Source organism: Pagrus pagrus (assembly GCF_965226575.1).
Source record: "Pagrus pagrus genome assembly, chromosome: 8".
Taxonomy (NCBI): Eukaryota; Metazoa; Chordata; class Actinopteri; order Spariformes; family Sparidae; genus Pagrus; species Pagrus pagrus.
Window position 1 is genome coordinate 12,497,800 of NC_140192.1, and position 27,414 is coordinate 12,525,213.

The window sequence follows — 27,414 nt, forward strand, 5'->3', positions numbered from 1 at the left end:
ACACTTTCTGGTCACAAACAAAACAGCACACCATTACTGGGATGAGATTCATAAACTGATATTCAGTACCAAATACACCAACTGCAAAGGTTCTACCATTGAGAAGTAACTGGTCGTGAATCTTTCGAATAAAGACAACAAAGCAGATCAAAATGTTTTTTAATTATTTGTTTTTGCACTGAAATCTACATTCATATTAGTATGATGTAATTTGGTACAGTAAACACTGTCGATGTGTGGTTTTTTAACCCTTCCTCTTTATACTATGATCATACTGTCAACGAGAGTTTCAACTGAATTTCAAGCATCAGTTTATTTATTTTTTTCCTTACTTAGGTGTACTGGCCCCTCGTCTGGGAATTTTAACAAAATGTCAAAATGCAGAACAGAAGCACCAAACTCTGCTCTGCCTTCAGAGGAAAACAAAAAATTAACAACAAAAAGACAGACCGAACAGACAAATGATAAACACATACCGCTTAACAACATAGAGGATATATATTTGTAAAAGCACATTCGTATTAATAACAATGCTTTGGAATGAAAACAGCAACAGAGAGGCTCACTGTGTTCAACCAACGACGGTCCCATTTGCACTCAGCACATTCCACTTATATATTATCTGAATTTTTTTTTGTTTTGTGCCATTAATATGCATGAATACATGTCATTATAACCGATAACCCTTCCCCAGAAAAAACATAATAATAAATAAGAAAACAGGTGATTTGATTGGTCCATGAGGTAAAACGTGAAATAAAAAAAAAAGAGCAAAAAAGTTGGAAAGATTTTTTTTGAAAAGACAAACATCAAAAAAAGGGTTGCAGAAAGAAATTAAATTAAGAAAGAAAAGATTGTGGCTGCAGATAAGAAAGCATGAAGTCTGAAAGGATTTCACTATCTATTCCCAGAAAGGAGAACACACACACACTCATTCACTCACACACACACACACACACACTCATTCACTCACTCACACACACACACACACACACACACACACACACACACACACACACATTCACACGCAGTCAGGCATGAAGCTCAATAACAAACCAATCTGCCCAGGCTGTAATCTTAACAAAGCCACTTGATGGGTGATAATATTTCTATATTTACACTGAAGTGATGAAAAATGCTCAGAATGAACCCAAAAAATACATGAAAGCATAAAACCAAGAGCAACCAGATTAAATCACCATATTCTCTTTTCAGTCCTTCACTTTTTGATCTCCTCCTATGCACCGACAGTAAAAAAAGAAAAATGTCCTCTGAACTGGGGTGCTGGAAGAGGGTGGGGCTTACAGAGACAAAGAGAGGGCTTAATAATGACATTGACGATGGAGATGTGTGAGCGCTGGGAAGGCATGTAGTATGCCTCTCAGCGTCATCATGCAGGTAGACTCTTCTCTGTTTCTGCTACAAGAAAAAGAGCACTTCAATAAAGAGCCCCCCCTGCCCATTTTGGACTACCCTGGTTTTGAAATCCGACACACCTTCCCTCCAGCTCTTTAGAGGTCCTGGTGTGGGAGAGCATGCAGTAAGCTACACAGTACAGCCTGAGTGGGTGGAATTAAAAGAGCACTTCAAAAAAAACAACAACAACAGACCGCCCGCTCGGGTTTATACGGGGCTCCTTTTTGTTGGAAGTTTAGGATGCAGGTCTTAACACCAATCTGAGGAGTGTGTGTATGAAGCAGTAACTGTGATGGTAGAAGCAGCACTAGTAGTGTTCAGCAGGCAATAGTCTTGTCTTTCTGGAGAGGAAATGGCTCAAGAGCAAACCGAGTGCTGATCCCCAAATGTGCAGCAGTGGCACTACAAAGTATTAATGGGTATTATCGACTGATCTATCTTGTTTTAAAACCCTAGGGAAGTTTTAATCCTGCTTCTATTAGAGGCAGGATAAGAGGTTTTTCCTTTTCTGTCCATTGGTCACTGTGGCTGATATGTTCCGAGATTCATCAGCAATGGTGGCGATTTTTTTGTTGTTGAGGCAACTAAGTTTTTAAAAACATTCAAATGTTCTGTTAACGTCCATGTTGGCTGGCATGCTGAAAAAATTAAAGCCATGTTCATTTTGTTGTGTCACCAGTCAGGTCAATGACTGGCTTTTTTTGCAAATTGATTGAACTTATCAGCCACAGCCAAAATGTACCACAATTTTATGAGTGTGGGGTAATTTTATCTTTTTATCTGAACACCACTGTCATGATAATCAGCTTGGTCTTCTTTAAAGTCTTTGTATTATCTGATTTCTTTTCCATGTTCTCTTCTTCATGTGATTGTCACCCATTCCTCCCTCCTGTTGTTTGCAGCACCACTCAGGCAGTCGTACAGGTAGGCAGTGAGTTTAAGAACTAGCACAATCTATTTATCTAACTGGCTCTTCAGGAACCAGCGAGGAAACTTTTCAGTACAGCCAGACTTGAGGCAAACTGTCTTTTTCCTCGACTGTAGAAACAGAAGAAAGTAAAGACGGACGAGGGGAGTGAAGGGAATGGTAGAGAGGACACCTCTCAGAGGCTCTGCGCCCCCTAAGGCCCAATGTGGGCTCAGTCCTGTCCAATCTGGCCCAGTCTAAGCCGTGTTTGGTTAGGCCAAATCCAGTCCAGTCTGGTCTGGTCTGGTCTAGCTGGGATCCAGACCAGGGTTTTAGAAGAGTGCTTTGGATCCCTGGTTCTCGAACTCTGACCAGGCATCATTCAGTTCCATGAAGATCATCTTAGCGTATTGTTCATAAGGCTTGCCTGCCGCCTGCAGAGGGAGAGAGAGACAAATTGTGAATTCATAAAAAATAGAGACCGATACCTAATATCAATTTGTTGCCCAGCCCTGCTTTAAATAATGTTTATGATAAACAGAATTAGATTTTTTCTTGTCATTGTCTCGTAAGTTTCCATTTCTGCCTTGGCTAAATGCAACATCAGTATGATATACTGTACCTTATCTGGATGGACAATCAGCGCAGCCTTCCTGTAGTACTTCTTCACCTGGTCGGGTGTCACCAGGTCAGCCATGCTCACAGGCTTCCAGCGGGTTTCACCCTCCCACAACACCGTATTCAGAGTTGACAGCAGAGCTCGGATGTTTCGCTCCTTCCCTTCAATCCAGTCCAAGATCTGCAGCACAACGATAAAACAAACCTTTATTACTTTTAGCATGGAGAAAGGCTGAGCAGCACTTTGAGGCTACTATGCGTGTGGTCTAGCAGGGATCCAGACCAGGGTACCAATAGTCTTCCCTACAATATGCAAAGGTCTGGGTATCACCTGCCAAAAGGTGCCATGTTTGGTCCATCCAAGAAGCCCTTCTGGCAAGTAACTGAAAGGACCGATTAAAGTGGCTCAGAATCCCATTTTGTTCTTGCAAAATAATCTGTTGCGTATCTCAGTGGACAAAGCTGATTTACTTCATTTATTTCTAAAGCATTGAAGATGCATTCTGTTAATCTAAATAATGGAACAGTGACCCTCCAGTCACAAGAAAACCGAGCTCAATTTAAATAGTTACCTGTAATTTTAGTGGATCGATCTCTTTAGTGATCTCCTGTCTCCTCATATCAGCGATGGTCCTTGGTCCCTTCCTATCAGGCCTAGAGCCAAAACCTTGTGTCTCCAGCAGGTCCTCAAAATCATCCTCCTTCACCTTCGGCTTCGGGCCTGCGTTGCAACACAGCACAGAGAAATTTATGGTGCAAATTGTTTGGGAATAAACAGATGAAAGTACATTTTGATTGGAGAAATCCTTTGACTCTGATATTCTTAAGAACTATTTTCAGAAGCTTGTGAATTCTGGTGCTTATTACAAATTGCATTTATTTATTTATATAAGCGAAAATTAAAACTCCTATTACCAAATCCAGGACCACGGACTCCTCTGTCCTCTCTCCCACCAATGACACTAGAAAAGTTGAGGTTGTAGTTGGGTTTGTTGGGCTGTGCGCCTGCAGGCTGAGACGCTGAGGATGCTTTGGGTGTGGACCCAGATCCTGACCCAGGTATCCATGGTTTGTTCTGGGCAGAGGTGGGTCTTCCAGACTGCCAGGGCTGGGCTTGAGGCTTAGCAGAGGAGGGAGGCGGCTTTGTGCTAAAAGAAGGCCCAGAGGAACCTGCAAAAAACACAGGGAAATTATAGTTACTTGAGGTACATTTATGAGCTTATTATTTCATAAGTTATTTTTTTCTTTTCTTGAAAGTACCATTACAAGCCATTGGATGTCTGCCCCCGCCCCTTACCTGGTAAATTGGATCCCAGGTTTCCAAGGTCAGCAAAAGGATCAAAGGTCTGAGACTTGGCCTTCGACATAGATGACACGCCAGAAGCTACAGAAACAGTCAATATATGTGAATTAAAATCTTCTGGGTTCATAGTTTTTAAGATTGCCTAAAAACGGACAATTCAAAGGGTTCCGCAAAAGGTTCAGTCGGCCACAAACCCCTAAACAATGTTTCTCCACCTACCTGCGTTGGTATAGTTGGGTTTGCTGGTGGTGGCGCTCATGCTAGCGGTGTTGCCAGCTGCCCAGCTGTCCCACCCACCCAGCAGGTCTGGTTGGCTGGCTGATGATGTCATCTTAGGGGTATCATTCACTAGCTTATCTGTTGAGACACAATTATCCAAAGTACCAACAATTAAGTTTCTTTATGTTACCCTTGATGAGGCAGCAGAGGAACGTTTGGGACATAATCTTCAGTGATGTAACAGTAGTCAATATACTTACTTAGGTCGAAGAGGCTCGTATTGGAAGCAGGAGTGGCGTTACTGTGAGCTGAACTGAACCCACTGGTGGCTGAACTATCAGAACCCAACAAGTTTCCAAACAGGTCCGGTCCAGAGGCCTGCCGAGACGAACCCACACTGGAGCCAACACCAGAGCCAGACCCCATCCCAAACGGATCAAACAGGTCGCCCATGGCTGAAACACAGACACAGACACAGTGAAAAAATGTAGTAAGGATGACTGGAAACCTTTTTTTTTTATAATAATACAGCCAGCACATAATAAACCTCGACCCTTACGTTTTGAGTCTGGTGTAACCCCACTGGTTGGCCCACTGAAGAACAAGTCTTCCTGCACTGCTCCTGTCTGGCCACCAGGGGGAGCAAACAGGTCATTAAGGAGGTCACTGTTACTGGATGCAGCCTTCATTCCTCCCTGGCCCCCTTGATGAGGTGCAGAGGAGGAGGTTGAGGATGTGGGAGGGAGTTCAGGGTCAGAGTTCAACCCCAAGAGGTCAGCTGTGTCACCGGTAGGAGTTTCCTGGGCTGAAGGAGGGGAACTCTGTGGGGAGACAGGGGACACCGAGAAGAGACAGAAGTTAGTGGAATGAAGGAGGAAGGAAATGTAGCATTTAATAAAACATAATATGACATAATCAGCCCTCCAGGACTTTCCCCACCTGGAAGTCAGCATCAAACAGTGGTTCGCTGGGGTCACGGGACAGTGGCTCCCCACTGGGGGCAGAATAAGAGTAGGACTCTCCTTCTGATTGATCACTCAGGTCCTCCTGGTCATTCATCGATCCCCTTCTTTGACTGTCTGAGGCGTCCTGAGAGCCACGCACATCTACAAATACAAGTGGAAATCTTAAGAATCAGTAAGGGGGGTGGTAAATCAAGAGGTAGGCAAATGTTTTATGGTTTTTCTGGGAGAATAACCAAAACATAACCAAAACACTAAGCAAAATATAAATTATTTTACAGAGAAATTTTAAAGCTGAATTATTAAGATCAGAACACAAGTACAGTACCTTCCCAATCCAGTGTTTGGAAGAAGTTGTTGGCGTTACTATCGGTGCTACCAGGAGATTCTGGTTCTGCCGTATTGGAGCTTTCTGGAGTCTGAGCTGGCTGGGGCGACTCAGAGTCATAAAATGCTGAGGAACCTGGCTGACGAGGCAGCTCGGGCTTACCTGTAGTTATGAAATTTTGATGTTTACTTCATGTGCACATTTGAATGAGAAAAACTGGAGAACAACATGCTTCCAATGGACTTAAGTGACGAAAATAAGACAGCTGTCGGATTTATGAGTGAATTGAGAAGGAATGCAACCTACCAAATTTGCTTAGGATCTCCTGTTGTTCATCACGAGAGGAGAAAAGGATTTTGGGGTTGAGGCCCTTGGTTTGGAAGCCCTCCCAAGGAGGGGTCTTAGTGCTGGGTCTGTCCCTGGGTTCAACCTCAATGTCCAGGTTGACCTGGAACAAGTCTGGGTACTTCTCCTGGATGTCACAGGCATCCAGGTCATACCTGAGAGAGAAAGGAGAAAGAGTTAATTAAAAAATTAAGGGTCTGTTGTAGATGATTACAGGGTAAAGCTTTGAGTGTCAGTGATCTTGTTTATTCAGTAAGAATAAAATGCACATACTTGGCAAATTTGACAGTGGTCGCATTTCTGGGGACAAAGCCTGTGTGGAACTGGATCTGAAACATCTTCATAGATGCCATCTGAAACACAAAAGTAAAGAATTTTAAATAAGCTTGTTGTCCATATTCATCATCATTTTCCTTGTATCTATTCTAAAACTGATGATCTTGTGTGTGTGCCTATACCTTGGCCTGCAGACGTCCTCCCAGTGTAGATCTCGCATGATAGATCACCACCAGTACATCTCCTTGGACTGTCACATTGAGAGGGATCTCCGCTCTCCCGTCCTCCATCTTAAAATCCCTGGAAAGAGTGAAAAAGAAAATTAATAACTGAACTTTTTGTCTAGGAAAAGCGAGAAGGAATTCTTGTGTGTCTGTGTCTCAACTTACTTCATCTTGTCATACTCCTGTGATGTGGTGAGGACTCTCTCGTCTCCAACATAGACCTCGCAGAATGGCCTGCACCCATTACGCTGCTTGTTGAACAGCGGCACGGGTGTCATGATGATGGAGCGAATTATTATGGGCTTGCTGTGGGGGATGATGGGCTCCTCTGCCATCATGTCACACATATACTCTATATACCTGCAGCAATCAAAAGCGAGGATTAGAGATCACATAACAGCGAATAATTTGTGTAGGAGGAGATAAAAGCTTGACATGGAATACAAGAAATCATTTGGGGTTGGCTGAGGACCTATTTCGCAAATCATGGGTCAAATCAAATAACCAACACCCTGAGTGTGTTACCTCTTGTGTGAGGGCGCAATGCCAGGTGGGCAGCGTTTCATTGAGAACATGTAGACAGCAGCCTCAGCTGTAGTGAAGAGGCGACAGAAACACAGGAAGGAGCAAACTGCCACTGCTGATGCTGCCCGTCCGTCCTACCAAGAGAAAAGATGAGGGTGACATTTAAAGATGTTGCGGGCACCTAATCTTTGCTCCTTATTATCTACTTATGTCAGGATCTTGACTTCCTTTCAACCCCTGAAACCAAATGAGCATGAACCAAGTCAGTCATCTTAGTCATCTCTATCATAAGAGGTGACTCACCAGACAGTGTACTATACAGATGTTCCTCTGGTCTTGTTTCAGCCATAGATGCATGTTCTTGCACACACTGTAGAGACTGCGCAGGTTGGGGGCACGGCGCACTTGCCAGTTACATTCCGATACCTGCACGCACGAAAAAGGGACACACCTGAAGACAACAAGAACCTTGCAACTTTAACAAAAGCAAATACTATGGGAATAATAAAACTGTGTATTACTGTGCAAATAGAGAAAAAACACTACTGACACTGTGACCAAAATAAGCTATCCAATCCATGACCCATGACCCACATTGAGACTGGGGAGTTTGGTAATATCAGCTCTGACACACATCCACCCACCAAAATGGTACACGCACACACACTCCATACCCTGTTGTGAAATCGTGAAGGCCTATACGATCGTTTGGAGAGGTTGTACACAGCGTAGTGGCCAGCATGACGTGAATCCAGGAACAGACGGACGTCCTCGATGTTGTTCTTTATCGCTGACTCCACCCCCTCTGCTGGGAAGGACATGACTACACAAACACACACAAATACAAACATGAAAAATGACGTTAATACATTATAGGTTATGGGATTATGCAGTAACAACAACAAGTTTTATGGAGGGGACGACGCCTACCTGCTATTCTGGAGGTGATGTATGAAATATCCAGGTCCCCTTTAGCATAGCTGTAACAGACATTACAAGTACACTTACAAAAGGAGTTGGTGTACAACATAGTAGGGAGGAAAAAACAAACTCACTAGAAATGTTTAAAAAGAAACAAAACAGTTTGACTCAGGCCTTGAAGACTGCACAAATACAGCCACTAACAAACAGCTGTGTAACACAAACTAAGAAACAAGAAAGCTTTGCATTACAATACACTGAGAGATAACTGGTTTTGACACCACAAGGTTGCAGGATGAAGAGGTTCCTAATTGATGCCTGATTGTGTATTTCCGCTGGGGCTACCATACAATACAGAATTTTAAACAGCTCTGATGAAGCCTGCCCCACAAATCAGACTTAATAAACTCACAGTTGATGTTTCCTGTGAGTCTTTAATGTAGCACATGCATCTGCCAGATCCTTGTTGTTGCATGAGAATACACTCAGTAAGATCCTGACTGTATATAGCTCCTTTGGGGTTATATATTGTTGGCAGTTAACTGATGTAGGAAGTAGGCTACATCGGACGTTACAGCAAAATAAACCGTATTTGAACAACGACAACAGCAAGAACAACGCAACATGATTCCCACTGAATATCAAGATCTTGTACACACAAACAAACTATAGGTCAAGCAAAAAATAAATAACTAAATAAATAAATAAAACAAAATAAAATACAACTACACTGTACACTGGTGACACAAACTGACAGTTTTATCTATATGGTGTCAGGACACACAGGTGTTTCTGGTTAGGACACAGATATAGCTGAAATGGTGATTTTAGTAAGCTGTGGAGCCAAATTAAAATGTTTCAACTACCATTAATTTAATCGCTCATTCATTCATTCAATCAGTCATTCATTCATATAGGCCAGTGAGTCTCAATCAGGGGTACTTGTATAACTGTATAGCTAAAAGAAGTGGATAACAGTTGATATAGTTTGCTAAAAGTAATGGAGTGGTTAGCATAAATGGTGGTATGAAGAAAGGTTTTCTGACAGGGCTGCTGGGGTCATCTACGCCTGAGATAAAAGGTTGGGAACCACTGAAATAGGTTAAAGATGAAGATTAGACAGCTAGAAATTATTCACAAATGATACCAATGACTGGTACAACAAAGGCAGCTAGATTAAGTTGACAGACCACTTCAATTTTGACAAAACTTTGAGAGATGTTGCATAGCAGGTGTTGTAAAGAGGATGTCAATGCCACACCACAAGCTCTAATGTTAATGTTTGATAGAAATTTTAGACTTGTTAATGACTGTCCAAATTATTTACATGCATTAAGTATATGTGTCACTTGTTTTGTTATTCGCTGATGATGTTTTCCAATCATTTGACCATTTCATTCACTCTTAAAATTATACTCATTCATCCAATCAGGTCACACTTTGCTTTCATTCAACTGAATTATTGAATGTGTGATGTTAGGATCAGCAAGCTGTGATGACAGACACAGCACAGCAAACGGCTTAGTAGGGGTTTTCTTTTTCTAAATCAAACACAAACTACAGGAGCACACAGACAGAGCAACGCATGAGCTGACGCACTTCACCGACCCATATTTACCTTGGGTTGCTAGGTGATGGACACATAGTGGGACCATGAGGGATTGGGACAGAGAAAAGAAACAACAAAAAAATAAACAAAAGGACCAAACAAAATGGAAGAAACCGATGATACAGTGACCAAATGAAACATTAAACTTGAACGGATATGGCTAGAGTGGCTATTGAAGGAACACTTTGCTGTTTTTCAACCCTTTTAGGCACGTCAGTCACAGAAGCCATCTGTCTATTACATCAGCAATCATTGTGAATGATTTCTGCCGTGTCACTGATTGTTACCATTCACCGACTTGTTCTTAGGTCAGTGAAAGAGCTGCAGAGAAACACAATTTGATATAAGGTTTGTCTTTACAACTGCAAAGTCTGCCATCAGAGTGTAAAAACACATTTCAGACAGTCGAGCAGCAAAATGTTCCTTTTAAAAAGGTAAAACGGGGGGCAGGGTAGGTACGAGTATGAATGGTTATATTGACAATTTGAAGATGTAAAATCATCTACATTCACTTCAGGTAGCTGCACCTGTGATGAAATACAATGACTGACGATAAGCAAACCATGGACCATGAAAGCATACTAAAGCGAACATGGTGGTGGAGTTGTCTAGTTTAAATAGGTAGGCATAGGTGAGGTTAAAGTAGCCAGTGCAAAATGTGAAAAGTTTAACTGAAGTACCAGTCCACACCGTAGGTCAACAAACATTATAGGAATCGTGAGATCTTCAGCCACACATGCCAAAACTGCCATGTAAAATGAATAAAGCACAATCAATGCTAACTGGTGTGCCAGGACAATTAAGATAAAGTGAAAAGTTTATGACTGAAAATGTGATGTGAATAAATAACAACGATTACCGTGGAGCACCTTACCTGGCTACTGACTGGATGACCTTAGAGGAAGTGTCCTTTATGTTGGTCAGGAAGCGCTCTGTTCCTCCCCTTAAGATATCAAAGAGGCCACTGCCTGCCTGATCAGGATCGTACACTCCTACAGGTATGATATGAATACACATAAAAACATTTGCATACATTCTCATGGCTTAAACGCTGACGCTGGGTTTAGTCGAAGTTTATCTCACAGTGACAACCAAATATCTTTGCACCAGACTATTTGTAGCATTTGTATTTTTAAATTATTACCTAACGAATGGACGTATATGCATTAGAAAATATCTGTTTACAAAGCTGGAATAAATGATTAGTCAGAAAATAATAAGTGAAAAAGAAAAACATTTAAAAGTAAATGCATAAATAAATAAACAACACAGATGACTCAGACTGACTCATCATTTATTTCCCAGTTGTGATAGTATGAATGGACAGGAGGACTGCAGCCACTCCTCGAGGAAAGAGCAAAGATATTCTGCCTTCCGACAGATGGTGGAGTGGCCGTGCAGAAATCCTCTTAAATCGACAGTACACAGCCTGCGTGCGTGTGTGCGTGTGTGTGGTTGTTTGTGTCTATGGATGGGAAAAAAGATAAGCCTATTATGCTAATTTAGAGAAAAAGTGCCAATTTAACAAAACATTTAACAAGCTGGAACCAGAAACTGTTTGACATTTTTGCCTGGAAAATGACTTTTTTCATAACTGTTGGAAATTAATTTTCTTTCAATCAGCAAGACAATTAATCATCTTATCTTTGCAGATCTAACTAAAATCAACTCATGGACTTCGTATCACAGCCGGTGACATACACATTCAAATCTCTTATTGTTGAATATGTTACACAAGCTACATCAGCTTTATGATCAAGATCAGTGAAGGTTGGTGGGTTAGAGAGTGACTCGAATGTTGTGTGTAAGCTTCGAAGCAGTAAGTGAAAGCATGGTGAACCAACAACGCTGCTCCAAAACGAATTTCAAAATGATTTAAAATGAGACTAAGTGTAAAATAAATATAAAGTAGTCTATAAATCACCATGCAAAGGTTGACAAGGTCATTTCTAAAAACAACTGACACAGTGAATGCAGTGTGGGTGGGATATGGGTGGGGTCTGCAGTGTGTGTGTGTGTATACATATGTTCCCGACTGATTAGGAATTACTCTAGAGGTTATAGAAATAAAAAGTCCTGCTCAGTTACAATTTATAAGACAGTTCTATGGCTGTTTCTAAGAAATAACGTGAGTTATGTTGTTAGAGTACAGTATAACATATTTATGGATACCCTAAGGGTCCCTGTGGGGTTACTGGTCGTCATTCATCAAACCAGTGACTTGTTAAATCTTACTTTTGGAAAGAGCCACCGATATAATGACACAACATTACTGCTCTGTTTTTAGAGAAGATTCAGTTTCACCCTCTCCAACTGAAGTGTGAACACTTGAAACAAAGACAATTGCAACCTTTCTAACAACCTTGTTCTGTGTGTTTGGGACAGTGTCCCAAACACACAGAGCACCAACACAATATTGTTATCCAGACGAACCTGCATTGTTGTGGACGTTTTGGATCTGCATGGGCGGCTGGGCTCCATTGTTGCCAAAACCTCCGTTCTGCTCCAGCAGCTGCAGACATTCATAGCCATCAAACACTGGACGCCAACAATAGTACGTACTCAACATTGTAACAGGTAGGTCAACAAAATAAAAAACAAGCCGACGAAAAAACTTAAAAAACTTGCAGCCAAGGCCTAAGGTTGTGCCTAAGATGTCAAACAAGGGGCAGCAACCAAAAAGAGGTTAAGAGACAGAGAGAGGGGAAAATCATCAGAAAAACAAAGATATTCCCATGAAATGCAAAAAATGTAATCTAAAAGAAAGGAAAATTGAATTAAAAAAAATGCCAAATTACAGAGAATAAAAAAGAATAAGGACCACAAACAGAGGAACAGAGAAGAGCATCAATCAAATCTTCAGTGTTAAGCAACAGGTTTTTGCTCTGTCCCTAAATGTAAAATTACAAGTTCAAAAGAACTCCAAAAAGGAGATTTAAAAAAAATTCTGCATCGGACGTGCTCGATAGAATAACTTTCAGATGATAACTGGAGCGTCTGGGTCTGCGTTAAGGCAGCCGGACAGCCTCTGCCTCTTGCTTCCCCTCTGGTGATGTCTGCCGTATTTCCCTCTCAGTGTTTCACTTCCATCTCTGCTCCTTTCCTTTACAAGTTCTCTCCTCTCCCTCCTCTCTGCTCCATCTCACAGTCTGCCTCTCCATATGTCTGTGCCGCAGAACGAGGAGGAGGAGGAGAAGTAGGATTATACTCTCCTTATGTCCAGCAGAGAAACCCCTTCTTAACCTTAATCAGATCAGCGATCGCCAGATCTGCCTTCGCTCTGCACACATTAACCAGCCTTATCAGGATTCACTTTGCTAAGAAATCGGTTGAGATATAGAAGAACTCTTCAATTTACTTAACTGTTTTAAGCCATCACATAATCCTGGAATAAGATGGAAGAGTCAAGTGTCTGCAGCACTAAAACAATAGATAGTCTCTGCAGTGGTAACCAGTGTATGATTTCCAAAAAGACAGAAAAAATAAAGTTTTCTGACATTAAATGGATAGAAATATAATTCAGGATACATACACTGGCTCAACTATACATCAGCCAGGTGACACATCAGAAAGTTGTAAACCTGAAGTCTTTTGACATTGAAATCAGCTTTACATCTTATAAATCACAACTGTGGCTGAGGATTTGGTGATAAGTACCAGGATTTGTGGATTTGTGGTAAGAATCAGAAGAAGCCGCGGCTGCTTAGTTGGTAGTGGCCAGCCACCATGCAGGGTAAAATGCTTTTCTGTTCCAAAACTGCAACTAAAGTCTTAAATCTGATTGTGCCAAATTAGCCACTGTGGGTGGTCGATGAAAGAAATAAGTGCCACCCAAAATACTGCTGTACTACTGAGGTGTTGGCTTCGCTTCATGCTTATTTTTAATTCAGCTTGACCCATTTTCCACCTCTATGTCTCTCTTTGGACCCATTAGGACCATGCCAGCTGGGGAAGAGAGGAGCTTGGGGTAGAGAATACAGACTCCTTTGAGCCTGCCCCTGTGTGTGTGTTTGTGTGTGTGTTGCTTATGTGTGTGGCTGAACAAGTGTAACCACATCAGCAATTTGAGGACACGATTGCGCGCACAAACACACACACACACACACAGCGGAAGAAGCCGTGTGGTCAGCCTGTCAATAGCCTGGCAGACACTGAGGATGTGCTCCTGTGTCTCAGCTAATCAACTTGTTTACTCCCAAATGCACTTGATGAAAGTTGTCTCCCTCACAAAACTGATACCTGAAGGAGAAGCCTCTTTTAACAGTCAGAGATAAGACAAACTCATAAACCACACGCCCTTCAATACAAAGCTATGGACATGACTTTGCCCCATTTCAGTGGAATTAATACCTGAAAATCTACAATCTTTTCATTTAAAATAAAACAATAAACTAATGGCTTTTAACTTCAAGACAAAGACTGATAAATAGTAGTAAAAATGGGAATAGAGCAGTCTATGTGCTAAAGATAGCACAGTTTTAGTGTAGTATCACTTCTTAAATCTGGTGCGGTGGTGTTTTTTTACAACAGCACTGAACACAATCATGCGTACCTCTGTAATAGGAGACTTGGGGTTGACGTTGCGTGCTGCTGCTATCTCCTGGAGCTGGTTGACCAACTCTGTAATGGACAGACGCTCCTCTGGGTTCACCTTCAACATGGAACCTAGAAAGCAGAGAGGAGAAGTTAAAAACCTGATGAGACACTTAAAGATGAGGAGGATGAAAAAAACTTAGAGATTTATAAAGGAAATTATGGGAACCAAGGATGTGTTGATTAATTAGTAACAATTTGTCATTAATCACATTAACACTATTTAAATTCATATAGTCTTTTGAGGTGAATTATTAAATTTTAGCACCACTGTTTGCAGGAAAAGGATAGATTTAAATTATCCACCAGGTGGAGCTATTTAACCTAATTAGTTTAGCTTTAACAGTACTAAAAAGCACTGGCAGCAATGCCAATTATTCATCTTGCATTGGCCTTTCAGGCTACTGTATCTTTATAAATGTTATATTTAGATGTGCAATCTTAAACTTATTTCTCTCTGGTGAAGATGACAGTGAATTTGACCAGCTGTGACTTTCGGGCACAAGAGCAGCTAAAACCAGTGGGATCGATGACACCGAATGAAAGCACTCACGTATGAGGTCGTGATACACAGTGTACTTGACATCGTTCTGAGGGATGGAGTATTTGCCGTTGACGATCTGCAGCTTGGCCCCCTCCTCAAATGGGTGCTGCTTAAAACACAACAGGTAGAGGATGCACCCGATGGCCTGCATGGAGAGAGAGGAAATGAATAAAAACAACAATAAACGGTCAAGCCACGTATCTTAATAAACACAAGGCGATTCATGAAATAGTCCCAACAAAAGATGTTGACACAAAACACCGTTTGGTCCAAGCAACTAACGGAAAAAGGACTCGCTAATGTTTGTTAATGACTGTAGATAATTACCCATACAAAACGCTGTGTTTCTATGTAATGTGTGTTATTTTGCCTCTGACAAAGGAAATACCTATTATCTGCTGACTATAAGCAATGTTATTTGCCATTTTGACAACACAGCTCAATCCTCATAGATTTCTAAGACTACTGATCTTCACGCAGAATCTCTCCCCGACAGGTATCATGACAGTTAGTTTGGCTGACGCAACAGTCAAGTCTAAACCATGACTGATAAGCTGCAACATTGGAAGAAATGAAAAAAGCTCTAACCCAGATGTCCTGTTTCTCATTGATGGGGAAGTTGGAGTAGAGATCGATCATCTCCGGCGTTCTGTATGCTGGCGTGGTGTTCCTTGTGATCTAAACACAGACAGAAAAAAGCAATCTTAACACAGAAGATAAAACCAGAGCTAAGTATTCAGCTATACTCTGCTGGTAAATCTGGGCTGACGTTCAACAAAGTCATATTTTTTTTCCAAATTTATAAAATAAGGGAAATGCTTTGAGAAAAAACTGCTTTCTTCTGAGTATTTTTCATGAAAAAGACACAAAAGCTCACCAAGCTTTTAGAAACAAATGATTCACATCTGAACTACAACTCTCACGCAAGTCATTACATTCAGCAACCACAATTTCTGGAGACCTGCATACTGAGGTCATCTGTGGCAAGACTCATGTGTGCGAGTCTGCGCCTGTGTGATTATTGTATAAATAGAATTACACCTGATTAAGCAGTGCTTCCTGGATGTCTATCTGTTAATTTAATCAAACGTTTCTGGTTCCTGTTTATCAATTTGATGGCAGTACTGCCACTGATCCACTGTGAATTCAAATGCGTTTTGTTCCTCTCAATTGAAAAATTGACTTTCATGGTGAAAAAAAAGGGAATATAAGTTGCATCAAGGAAAACTTTGACAAATTTAAAACGATAAGATCCTCAAATAAAATGTTTAGCAGTGTGAAATGTTTATGTAATTACTTCACTTTCTTGTTTGACTTCAACATTCTCAAAACACACATTAGTTGTTAAATCAAAGCCATAAATACTATTACATAAACTCAAATACTAATGTTGTATAAGGAGGACCCTGTTGAGATTAACTGATGCTCAAGCCCGTATGTGTGTGCGTTTGTCTTCGTGTGTTTGTACCTCATCCTCCACCATGGACCTCTTCTGTGCCGACCAGCTGTAGTCGGGGTAATGTGACACTGTGGTGGAGCTGCCAAAGTCACACAGCTTGATGGTGCCCTGGTTACTAATCAAGAGGTTTTCAATCTGCAACACGTCAAGAAAGCAACAGGTTAGCGTCTCAATCAATACAGGTTTAAGTACCAATTAGTTATCATAATAGCCCATCATTTAAAGTACTATCATTTGAGCTTTAAGTTGCTTATTCATACAAAATATAGTCATATTGAGGAATTTCATCTAATTAATGCATAATATGGGTACTATCATTAATTAGCTCTTTGATACATCATTCACTGGTCCAGCTACTAAGCAACATCAAACCTTGAGGTCTCTGTGTATGATTGGAGGCTTCTGTTTGTGCATGTGCTGCACAGCACGGCACGTCTGGTAGAGGATTTTCAGCACAGTGTCACATGACAGAGGAGCCCTCTGCTCCACCCGCTTTATAAAGTCCACCAGCTGACCTGAGGCACAAGAGATACAAACAGATGAATGAATGAAAACTCATCGTTAAAAAGGGAAAGTAGCACTTGCCAGTGCCCACATGCCTTTATTTCCTGATGATTGTAAGTTGTCAGATGAAATTTTACAAAACAATGCATGAGACGGATAAAGGTTTTGCATCATGCCATAGAACAGTGGATGTAAAAATGAAATCAAAGTGTTTGAATGGTGCCAATACATCATGTTCAGGGGTAACTCAAGAGTGGCTTACGAAAGAAACCTACTGAATGACAACAGTCTTGTAAATGAACAGTGGCACTGAACAGACAGGAAGCTGAGCAGGAAGTAGAGTCGCAGACTGGAAACCGCCTCATCATGTGTCCTCTCCATTTAAAGTTCTTGGGAAATGGTTCTGACAACTCAGATTTACTGCAAGTGCTGATTCCGTCAACAGTGCAAAAGTTGGAAGACAGAGTCGTGGTCTCTCTGTGTGTAGGAATGTGTGTATTTACCTTTACACAACTCTGTGAGGATCAGGAACTCGGCCTGTCCGGTGTCGGACTCCTCCTTACTGATGGAGGCTGCAGAGCAGAACTGAACCACATTGGGATGACCTGACAGCTTTTTCTATACAGCAAGCAGGTCAAGGAACATACAGCAAAAACACTCCTTTGTCAAGCCAGTTAATTCAGAATATCAAGCTGAAATCTCTAATCATCCTCTAATCACAAATTCTGCCATTCACTTGGATGCATAGCCAAGCAAGCCGAGTAATTTCTTCTTCTGAACTACTACACTACTCTAGCTCTCTGTTCAAACAGTAAAAGCAGGAGGAGAGCATGGTTGGGTGATAGAAAGAATTTGTGGTGACTTTTAGACTCTATGTTTCTGCCTCATCAGCATTCATTCTAAAACACAATGTTGCAATGAAACCGGGAACACAGTGATTCATTCAAAAGTATGACGCAATGTTCTACGCAGCACGAAACGTCTGCCCAACTGTGCACTAGATGACCCCAACATGGATGCTGGCCAAAATGAAAAAGTTATCTTGTTGATAAAAAACTGCAACGCATTGATATAAAACAGTAGCTGTGTTTCCATCTGCTGGTTTGGATTGAATAAACAAGAAAATGGCGGTATAGGCTACATTACGCATGGCTGTAAAGGAGTAGAAGAAGTAGAGTTTGTGAACTGGAAACAAAACCAGTTGTTTGCCAACTGTCAACAAACCTCAAAGTAGAATGAGGACAGGAAGAAGAAACAAAAACAGTCACATTGGCCATCTACTAAGGAATGTGGGAATTAATCTTGGAATGGGAATTTTATGGAAATATCCAGGAAACACCAACAGCGCACACAGCAGCGTTTTATCCTTTCTCTGATTGGAAACAGCTGCTCAGTCATGAGAGTTAAATGTTAAAGGTAAAAGCCACCACAAACAAGCATAAAAATCTTTTGTTTACGAAACTAGGGATGTTTTTCTCAAATTTCCATCATACTTTTCAAATGCACATACAAATACATTGAGGAAAAACACAGCTATTGAAAAGGAATAGATGCTTCAGTGCTTGGATCATATTCCTTCCTGCAGCCACTGAATAACACACTTGTGAATAAAATCCCCTCAAAGTGATTCTGTCCTGCTCATTACACCAGAGTGCTTTAGAAAAGGTTCATTAGACAAGCTTTCAAGGACAGAATAACATTAAAACGAAGCCTGTGTTTGTGAAACCACAATGCTATTATAGGTTTAAGCACTGTAAATATATATTAACTTGTGTGGTGCTGCCAATACACTACAAACGATCCAGGAATGACAGTATACTATCAACTTGCCTATGTGCTAAAACAGAAATGCTCTACACTGATTATTATTAAGACAGGAAAAAAAAGTGGCTTTTCATGAGGGTCTGGAAATGGTAAAGGATACCATGAAGCAGACTTCCTGTATGATTTCCTTGCTCTTCTCTTCCTCGTGGGACAGCAGCCTCTGTAACAAAAGCACGCACACAGACCATTGGTTTGTTGCCGTCTTGTCATCAAACATTTAATTAAAATGATCGAACACATTCTATTATTAGACGCTCTATACAGTATTTACTTTGAAGAGGTCATCATATTAACTGCTCCTGCTTCACCCAGAGTGAACCTTAAAACCAATATTTCCAGGCAAGCAAAATCCAAATATTTAGCACATTAATGTTTTTCTCCAACCATTTCCATTTCATGGACAGTCAGCTATTGTGTAGCAGCGCGCTTTTCCCTTTTATTCCTTGTGAATTTATGATTTCAGTTATATCAGATATATCAGACAGTTAAGTGCTGAACTTTAACACAAAACAACACACAACCTTGTAACCCGATTCAGTAGTACGCTTACAACATGGACAGAATAATTAAGTATGGAGCAGATGGTCCCTACATAATCAGAACTGTGCCATAATTCTTTGAGCCTTGTCGGTCTCTAAGAAACAACCTGCTCAATGAATGTTTCCTCAGCAATACGATCCGAGGTTAGCATATTAGCATAGTGTCAAAAAGGAAAAGAGCAGAAGGTCTCCCTTTTATACAAACATGTATTTATACACTCTTACTGGTTTTATATACATATACTTTGTAATGTAAGGTATTGCAGTTCTGATGAAGCAGTGTAGTGATGACATTAGGCGCTAATTTGTTATAACCTGCCCAGAGACGGTTGAAAATTAGCCTATTAGCTAACATTGTCCCTCGTTAATAAATAAATAAATAAAATAAATAAAATGAAGGTGTTAGTATTCACTTGGATGTCCAGTCGTATGTAGTAGCACAGTGAATACTGCATACTACCTTCTGATCTGCATTTACCACTAACAAGTTAATACAGACAAAGCTAATGTTCCTGATTTAGAGACATTGCCACGTCTACTAACACATGAGTGACTACAGTAAGAGTGGTTCGACGTGTGACAAGCAGGAACAGGTTGAATTTTCTCAGTGGGTACACCTTCATCTTACCTTGAGGGCATAGTCTTTACCACTGCTCATGTCCTGGGCTTCATACACAAAGGCAAATCCACCTGAGAAAAAAAAGAGAGCAACCAGGATGTTATCTTGTTGAATAGTTTATTGCACTCTTAAGCTCTTAAAAATATCAGTCTCAGATGTCAATTGAGTGTGATGTGTTGTAATACAGAGTAGCAATAGTCTTGAATTAATGCTAGCTTGCAGCAGCAGTCGGTGTTACACAGGTGGAAGCTGGAAATACCACCAGCACTCCATACGTACAGCCATTCAATTCCATACTGACTTTATTGTGACTATAGGGAGCACTAAAACAGCTACGCCCCGTTTCAGACACATACATAAACACTTAAACCACAAAGCTTTGAATTATAACCACAGTGTTATCTGCTGGCCACTCAGCAGCCACATCAGAGAAGTTGGAGCTTAAGTGCCTTGAACAACAAAACACAACACAACACGACCAAACTTTCTATCACAAGCTCCCTTCTCTAATCTTTGGGCCACCGCTAATCACCAATGATATCATACCATATCAATGATAATGTGGGCAATCCTGTAGTAATAATAAGACAGCTATTAGAGAGGAGGAAGAATCAGTCGCCTGCTAAGACGTTCTCCAGTCTTTCACTGAAAAAGCTGGAACAGACTGTTCCCATCTGGACGTACAGTACATACTGTATAGGCAGCACCACACCACTTTAATTACAACTTTACAAAGCAGTGCTGCTGAGACCAGAGCTTAAAATGGGCCATCGGTCGCAGTCTAGTTCACTAACAGTTTCAACACTGCACAAACCAATTCATTTATGAGATTTAATCACCAATGTGGGAAGTAGACGCAAACTGGTCTGGTTTCCTAACTTTTTCATCAACTGTGTGTGTCTGTGCTCACAACAAAAATGCAGTCAGCAAGTCACAGTCCAAACTAGGCCCTGGGGAGGTTACCATAGCGATGAGTAAATCAACTACCAGCCTAACTTTGCTCTGTGAAAACCTGAATGGGGGCACTCAAGATTCTGATCTTTGAAGCTTTATTTACAAAAAGGAAGACTGCCCAGGCGTGTTCATAGGCTTTTACTTTGCCAGTTCTGATTTTTTAACCTTATTAGGGATTCAAAACGGCAATCTGATAGTCACACAACCTCAAGATTTTATTATGAAATAACAACACATCTTATATTGCAATTTGAGCCCATTCCTTGCGCTTAATGCACACTTAACCTCACTACAAACACTTAGCACAAGTGTAGTCAGCTATCAAACAAGTCCATCCTATAAAGCAACTTTTATCACCGCACTGACTTTGCTTTAAGACTGCACACCCTTCCCTGTGGGGGATCACATGTCTTCCTCTGTTTTGTGTTGGCAAAGGGAAGGACTGTGACTCGAAAGGCTCCATTTCCTTTGCTCCAATTACCAATCCATTCCAGGAAAAATACTGAAAAATCAGCCTAAAGATTCTACTCCATTATACCCAAACTAACATTATCTTGCTTGGGTAAAATTTTTGTGCATGTGCTAAATAATTACACGAATAAATAAGGAATAAAGCACGACTCATTCACCCTCGCTCTGAATAAAGAGGCCTTGTCTACTGTTTCACCTGCTCAGACGAGAGCATCGAAGCCAAAAGAAAGGAAAGGCCAGGTTTCCTTATATCCAAATAGATTCTTTGAAGTGAAAGAGAAAGCTTGCATGATTGTTGCCCAAGTGGCTGATATATATCAGACAGACAAACTAGTCATGGCCCTAACAAAATAGAACCATCTGGTTACAGCCATCCATTGTATTCTCTGAGTCTCGTGAAAGATCTTGGTGAGGAAACACAACAAAGACACTTTTTCAAACAGCAGGATGTTTGAAAAGAGCAAAGGCATAGTGTAAAATGATCTTGACCTTAACCATCTGCTTTGGTTTGAGTCTTGTGTTTAACTTCTCTTTAACAAGCCATCATGGCTAATAACATTTTTTATAATCAGTTAACTATAAGTCATTTATTAAGTAAAAATGTAAACCATTAACTGGTGCTCAATTGTGTGCATGTTTCTGTTTAACAGAATCAGTTGAATAATGTGATGTGATGAATATTTTACACCATTTTCTTGCATTTTACACAATTAATTAAATAAATAAACCAATCCATTAATCAATCATGAAAATTATATGTTTATGTAGCTTCACTAGTGTTGATTTCCCAATCTGCTGTAATGTTTTTTCTATAACATATGCACATCTATATCTAAACGACAGGCTTGAGAAGGACTAGAGAGGTAGTGGGAGCTGAACTACAAAAGAAAGACTGCTTCTATCAAAAATGTCTCCTTGCACTTGAAACAATCTGACGGTGTTAGCCAGAAAGGTCCAAGAAAGGTGTACCCAATGCACACAACACTAGCTGACAAAGAGAACAGAGCCAACTTCTTCAATGTCTAGCTCGTTTTTTGGATGTGAGGAGAGGAGTAATCTAAAAATGTGTGCAACATTAGCCAACTTTGTCTTGGTTGTTAAAAATCACAAATAAATACGATTAAGCTCCAATTAGTTATTTAACCTTTTAGTATTTATTTATTTGTGTGTTATTTTGATGGTTTGTGTTGTAGGAATGTCATGATAATAAATTACATAAAAAGTGGAGCAAGTTTGCTTGATGAACCCATAGGGCCACACACCATGAACACATTCGACTTTACTGGTCTGACTATGCTAATAAGCCTGCTGACACTGAACAATTAATTAAACCGCCGATTTAACCACTTGTTGTTAAATTGATTTGAGACTGAACTCAAAATAAAGGTCCAAATTCAAGGTTAGGGTTAGTCTGCCGTCTGTCTGCTCTGAAAGCCACTTCACAAGTAACTATCCATGTATGGCAGCATAGAAAGAAATATCTTGCCGCTCTGCGAAAAAAGACAAGAATCCCTGTTGAAAGCCACGGAGAAGAAACCTGAGCTTTGGGTTCACACTTACCTCGTAACCAGACGCAGTTGTTTTGTTGCACGCAAACAAATACAGGCTGCTAATTTTAGATACAAACTCATTATTATAAACTTAAGTTGCTGACACACTGCTGCCTTTGAATTTTGCAGGAGGGACCCTGCCAGATTGTACTTTTGATGGTAAATATGATCTTAGGTCTTGTACAGTATATACCATACTATATCTCCAGCTTGCTAAAGAAGACTAAACATAAAAAAATCGTGATAACGGAAATCCTGATCTAAAGGGGATGGCAAGAAATTGTAAAACTTGTCAAACTTTTAAGGTGCCATGTGAACAAAAACATAACTTTCCTGATGCTGACCTTCCAAAGACGAATTGAGCCATTTAAAAACCAGGTTCATCAACGCAACTGATCTTTCCTTGTCAATCTGTTCTTCTTTTACAGCCTTATCTTGAAACATAAGAAGTACTGGCACTCAACCATCTGTCACAAGAGAGGATCCAACAAAGCTCTGCAGATGATTTGATTTGGCTGTTTGTATAATTAATATTATAAAGGACTCCTTAACTTCCTTGGTAGATAAAAGGTTGGTTAACATTTGCCATCACTGATATTTACATTCCATCACAACATGCCTTCCTCATCTTTCTCTAACGATCTTACTCTTGCGTCAAACACGTCTTGCTGCCAAGGAAGATGATAAGGTCTGAAGGCATGTAGCGAGCTAACTATGGGTTGGGAGCTGGACAAGAAAAATACAGCTTTGAAGACATTCGTGTATCTCGCTGTGACTTGTTGGCGAGCTGAAAGGCAAAGTTGTCTCTGCTTCACGTAGACAAACCACAATCTAGAAACGTCCTTGATGCTTGTTAGACACACACGAAACCAAATTCTCAACTGGTGTTTACTTGGTGACTCATAGCTCTGCAGGTGCAACCGCTATTGTCATTCACTATCAGTACAAGTGAGCTATGTCACTCAGCTAGCCTGTTAGCCAGCTCAGCTAGCTAGCATACCTAGCCGCGCAAGACGGTGTCAACATTTGTCGCGGCGGTACATCATCTCACCTTCCGCGATGACCCTCTTGATCCTCAGTTTCATGTCACCGAGCTCAACGACCTGTCCGACGAAGTCATTCTGGTCCCGGCTGGCCGCCCCGGACGAGCCGGGCCCGGCTAGGAAATCCAGTGCCGACTGGAACAGGGACATTTTCTCCAGCGCCCTGCTTCAGACTCACAGAGGCCGGCGCCAGGTGAAGGTATGCTCTCTCTAATTCCCCGCAGGCTCAACAGAAAACAACTTTCCGCAGGTGTAGTCTGTTATAAAAGCTTACTAACAGGTGTTATTATCCTTTCTCTGGGAGCAAACATTCTCTTCCTGTTGCTGGGCTGACGAGGCCGCCACCATCTCTAGCGCCGACTTCCGTGAAGGGTGGTGACGTCAGGACACGATTCAGTCATGTGACGTAAAAAAAATAAATCTTACGAAACAAAAGGGATGCTTGTCTTTAGAAATGTACACCTCGACATGTCGCAACGTGTTCAAACCAACTGGAAATTAATATGTGGCTAAAATGAACAAAAAGATAAGTATGAAAATTTTGATTTTCTATTCACAATATTCACATTTGAGATGGATTATGACATTTCTGTGGCATATTTTCTTTATTGTGAGATGTGTGTAAGATGAGTAAATTAATAATAACGTTAGCCATGAACATGTTGAATATGTCAGGGTGCAATCATATTGATGTTTACACTAAGTATTATTTATGGTACTGTTCTCTCCCCTAATTTTGAAGTGCCCTGAGATGTGTATATATTTGTTTATTATTGTCCTATTTGTTTTTCTCTTATATGTATGGTGACAATCCCCTGGGGGATTAATAAAGTATTTAGTATCGTATCGTATCGTATCGTATTGTGTCGTGTTGTATCGTAAATGAATTAAGACGTGGTACAACTTGTACTTCTGGTGAATCTTCACTTTGATGAATAGAAAAATAAAAACTCTTTCAGCTTAAGGTGTCTTTATTTGAATTTATAGCATGTTTATTAAAACGCAAGTCTGACATCAGAGAAGAAATTGGTACATGGACACAATCAAACCATAAACTTAAAGAAACTTAATGTCTCAACTCTGTACAGTAGGATGTCCCACATCTTACAGAATCACAGCCTCAGAGAGGAGGCAGACGATGTGTGTGTGTCACTAGGTCATGGCTCCTGCGTTATAAGGGGAATCATTTTTTCATTACCTCCAAATATCCAAAGTTTGCTAAGTGTTCCAAGCATGAAGGACAGTCAGGCCCTCTCAGGTCAACTAAAGTTAAAGGTTTCCTTCATATTTATAAATTTTCCCCCAAAATTATTTGTTAAAAAATTACAGACAATTTGATTTTAACAAAGGATGTGGTTTTGAAACCAAGAGCCCAAAAGTCTGTAAGTTTGAAGAGCTTCACAAAGATTCACACTGTAAGAAATTTTCTCGATTCTCGTATTCATGTATTAGTACGCCATCTACTGGACACAGACTATAGTGGTACTGTATGAGTTTGATCTGGGCCTTGCTCCACACACAGTGACTTTCAAGTGGTGCAGCAGTTAAATGAATAAATTCCCATGTTATGTTTGCCCAGTCATATAAAGCACAGGCTTGAAAACAAATGAGGTTTTCCAAAAACCTGTCGAATGATTTGTTTTATATACAACAGAAAAATCAATGTTGTTGCCTCGTCTAAAATAAACTTAAAACGAACTTTTCCCCCATTATGTTTTTGAATAGACAACATTATTCTTCAATCTATGTGTCATATGTTCAACTCTGTGGATGTGAATGTCACTGTGTGGATATAAAATGTTGTTGAAAATCACTGCTATCAGATGTTTTGACCATGCTTTTATCAAAGGGGTGTGGGTCAGACCTTGATAAAAGCATAAGCCAAAACAAAGAAGATGAATGCACCACTAATGTGTGTGTGTGTGTGTTTGTGTGTCTGTGCTAAATGCACAGCTGAGTTAAATGTGGCATGGCTGAAGCACTAAGGAATATTTTGAAAAGTTCAGATTAGTACTCATTTGATTAAAATCATAAGGCCAGCAGCTGTATTGCTTTCTTTAAAGTAATTTAGTAAATCCCTCTTAAGCAAAATTGTAATATAAAATTGACTTTAAAACAATGTTTTTTTTCATATAAGTCATTGGAAGGCTTGTTTTTAATAGAAAAAAGCCACCAAAATTTAATATTTGTTTAGGTATCACCTCTTCTCCTAAAAATGAGCTACATTTTATCCTTGATTGTAAAATAATGTGTAAATAAAAGGGCATAACATACTCAAGTCACACAGTTATATATGTTAATACTTTTAATATAGCACTCTCAATATGTCCACAAGCACATTTTGGGCAATGGTCATTTCACAATCAATAAACACAGGTAAGGTCAAGCTGCAACCAGCACAACTGTTACAGCCCAATAGGGGGAGCCACATCCTTTTCAATCACAGAATGTCATGTGTCATATGAAAAATCACAACACAACACAAATGTTAGGAAACAAGCAAATGAAACCTCCTCATTCCTCCCATTTATAATCAAGGTATCCAGGAGGTGTATCCATTAAGCATCCCTTGGGAGAAGGATCCTGTCCCTGTACATGCTGAAGAAGGGCAGCTTGTTGATGAGGATGTGTGTGGCAATATTGAATATTCTAACGGTAGTGCTGTCCTTGTCTTTCATTTTTACATAACCCAAGTGGGTAAGATTGCAAACACCTGGCATTTCCATTTAACTCTCTAAATGTTGTTTTTTTATGGCCATATCTTGTATATATATTCATGGAGACAAACTTTTTAGTGGCTGATGGGGCTGATTCTGACTGACATTGAAGGTGGCCTGAAATGGCCTCCCTGGCATCACTCAACAAAGTGTCTTCTCTATGTTTATCCTGGATCTGCCTCCGCCCTGCGGTCCAGCCAAAATTCACATTTTGTAAGAAGCAGTTGCTACAGTCATTATATTTCATCAATGAATTCTTTCCCAATGACTGCGGATCCTCTGATGTAAAATGTGTCAATGACACAAGCATTATGTCATTCCTGTGTTACATTTTGCAATACATTTCATTTATCTGATAATCTTATCCAAAACTGCCTTCAATGAACCCTACAGGGCAAAGTCTCTATGAAATGCTCAGGGATTTGTAGCATGATTTAGTATACTGCAGCAGAATTATATCAGAGGAAAGAAAATAGCCTGATTTAAACACTGACTTATGAATCTGCCTCCATAGTGTCCGCCAACTTTGGCAAGTACTATTGTTTTTTTTTTAGATGCAATGTCATGTGAGTTTACGATGATGAAAGTATTGGGAACAGATATTTGTTTAATGAAACTGCAACATTTGCATCCTGGTTAGAACAGATTAGTCATCCGTGCAAACTGTCAGCTGTGTGTGTTAAAGATATATTGTTTCATCCACCTGTTTCCCAATATCTACACTACACAGGTGGGTTAAAAGGATGATTATACGATAACTGGGTAAGTCAGAAGACACACTGTGGTTACTCAGTGATTCCACATATCAGACCCACATATTTATTTGGATTCAAGCGTGTAAGAGGTCACGTTTGAGAAATGAGTCCTCCATTTTTGCAACCAGACCTAGCAGCTCTCAGACAGGTCACAACATTTTAAGGAAGCCCAGTCTGTCTCTATTTATA

The 27,414-nt window shown here is 40.4% G+C and overlaps 1 protein-coding gene across 1 annotated transcript; it reads right to left on the bottom strand.

The window, feature by feature from the left end:
- Positions 1-143: 143 nt before the first annotated feature.
- On the bottom strand, positions 144-24,113 carry gak (cyclin G associated kinase). The gene is made up of 29 exons (XM_084360612.1): positions 23,762-24,113; positions 19,745-19,806; positions 18,678-18,737; positions 17,257-17,371; positions 16,622-16,764; positions 16,259-16,384; positions 15,379-15,468; positions 14,800-14,935; positions 14,206-14,318; positions 12,087-12,165; positions 10,528-10,645; positions 8,054-8,103; positions 7,798-7,946; positions 7,427-7,549; positions 7,124-7,257; positions 6,764-6,958; positions 6,557-6,674; positions 6,372-6,451; positions 6,060-6,253; positions 5,754-5,915; positions 5,403-5,569; positions 5,023-5,284; positions 4,724-4,918; positions 4,464-4,601; positions 4,239-4,325; positions 3,857-4,111; positions 3,514-3,662; positions 2,946-3,122; positions 144-2,757 (listed from the first exon to the last, which is right to left on the bottom strand). Exons 1-29 carry the CDS (start codon positions 23,901-23,903, stop codon positions 2,656-2,658), a joined length of 3,921 nt encoding a protein of 1,306 aa, XP_084216738.1. The 5' UTR covers positions 23,904-24,113; the 3' UTR covers positions 144-2,655.
- Between the last annotated feature and the right edge of the window lie 3,301 nt (positions 24,114-27,414).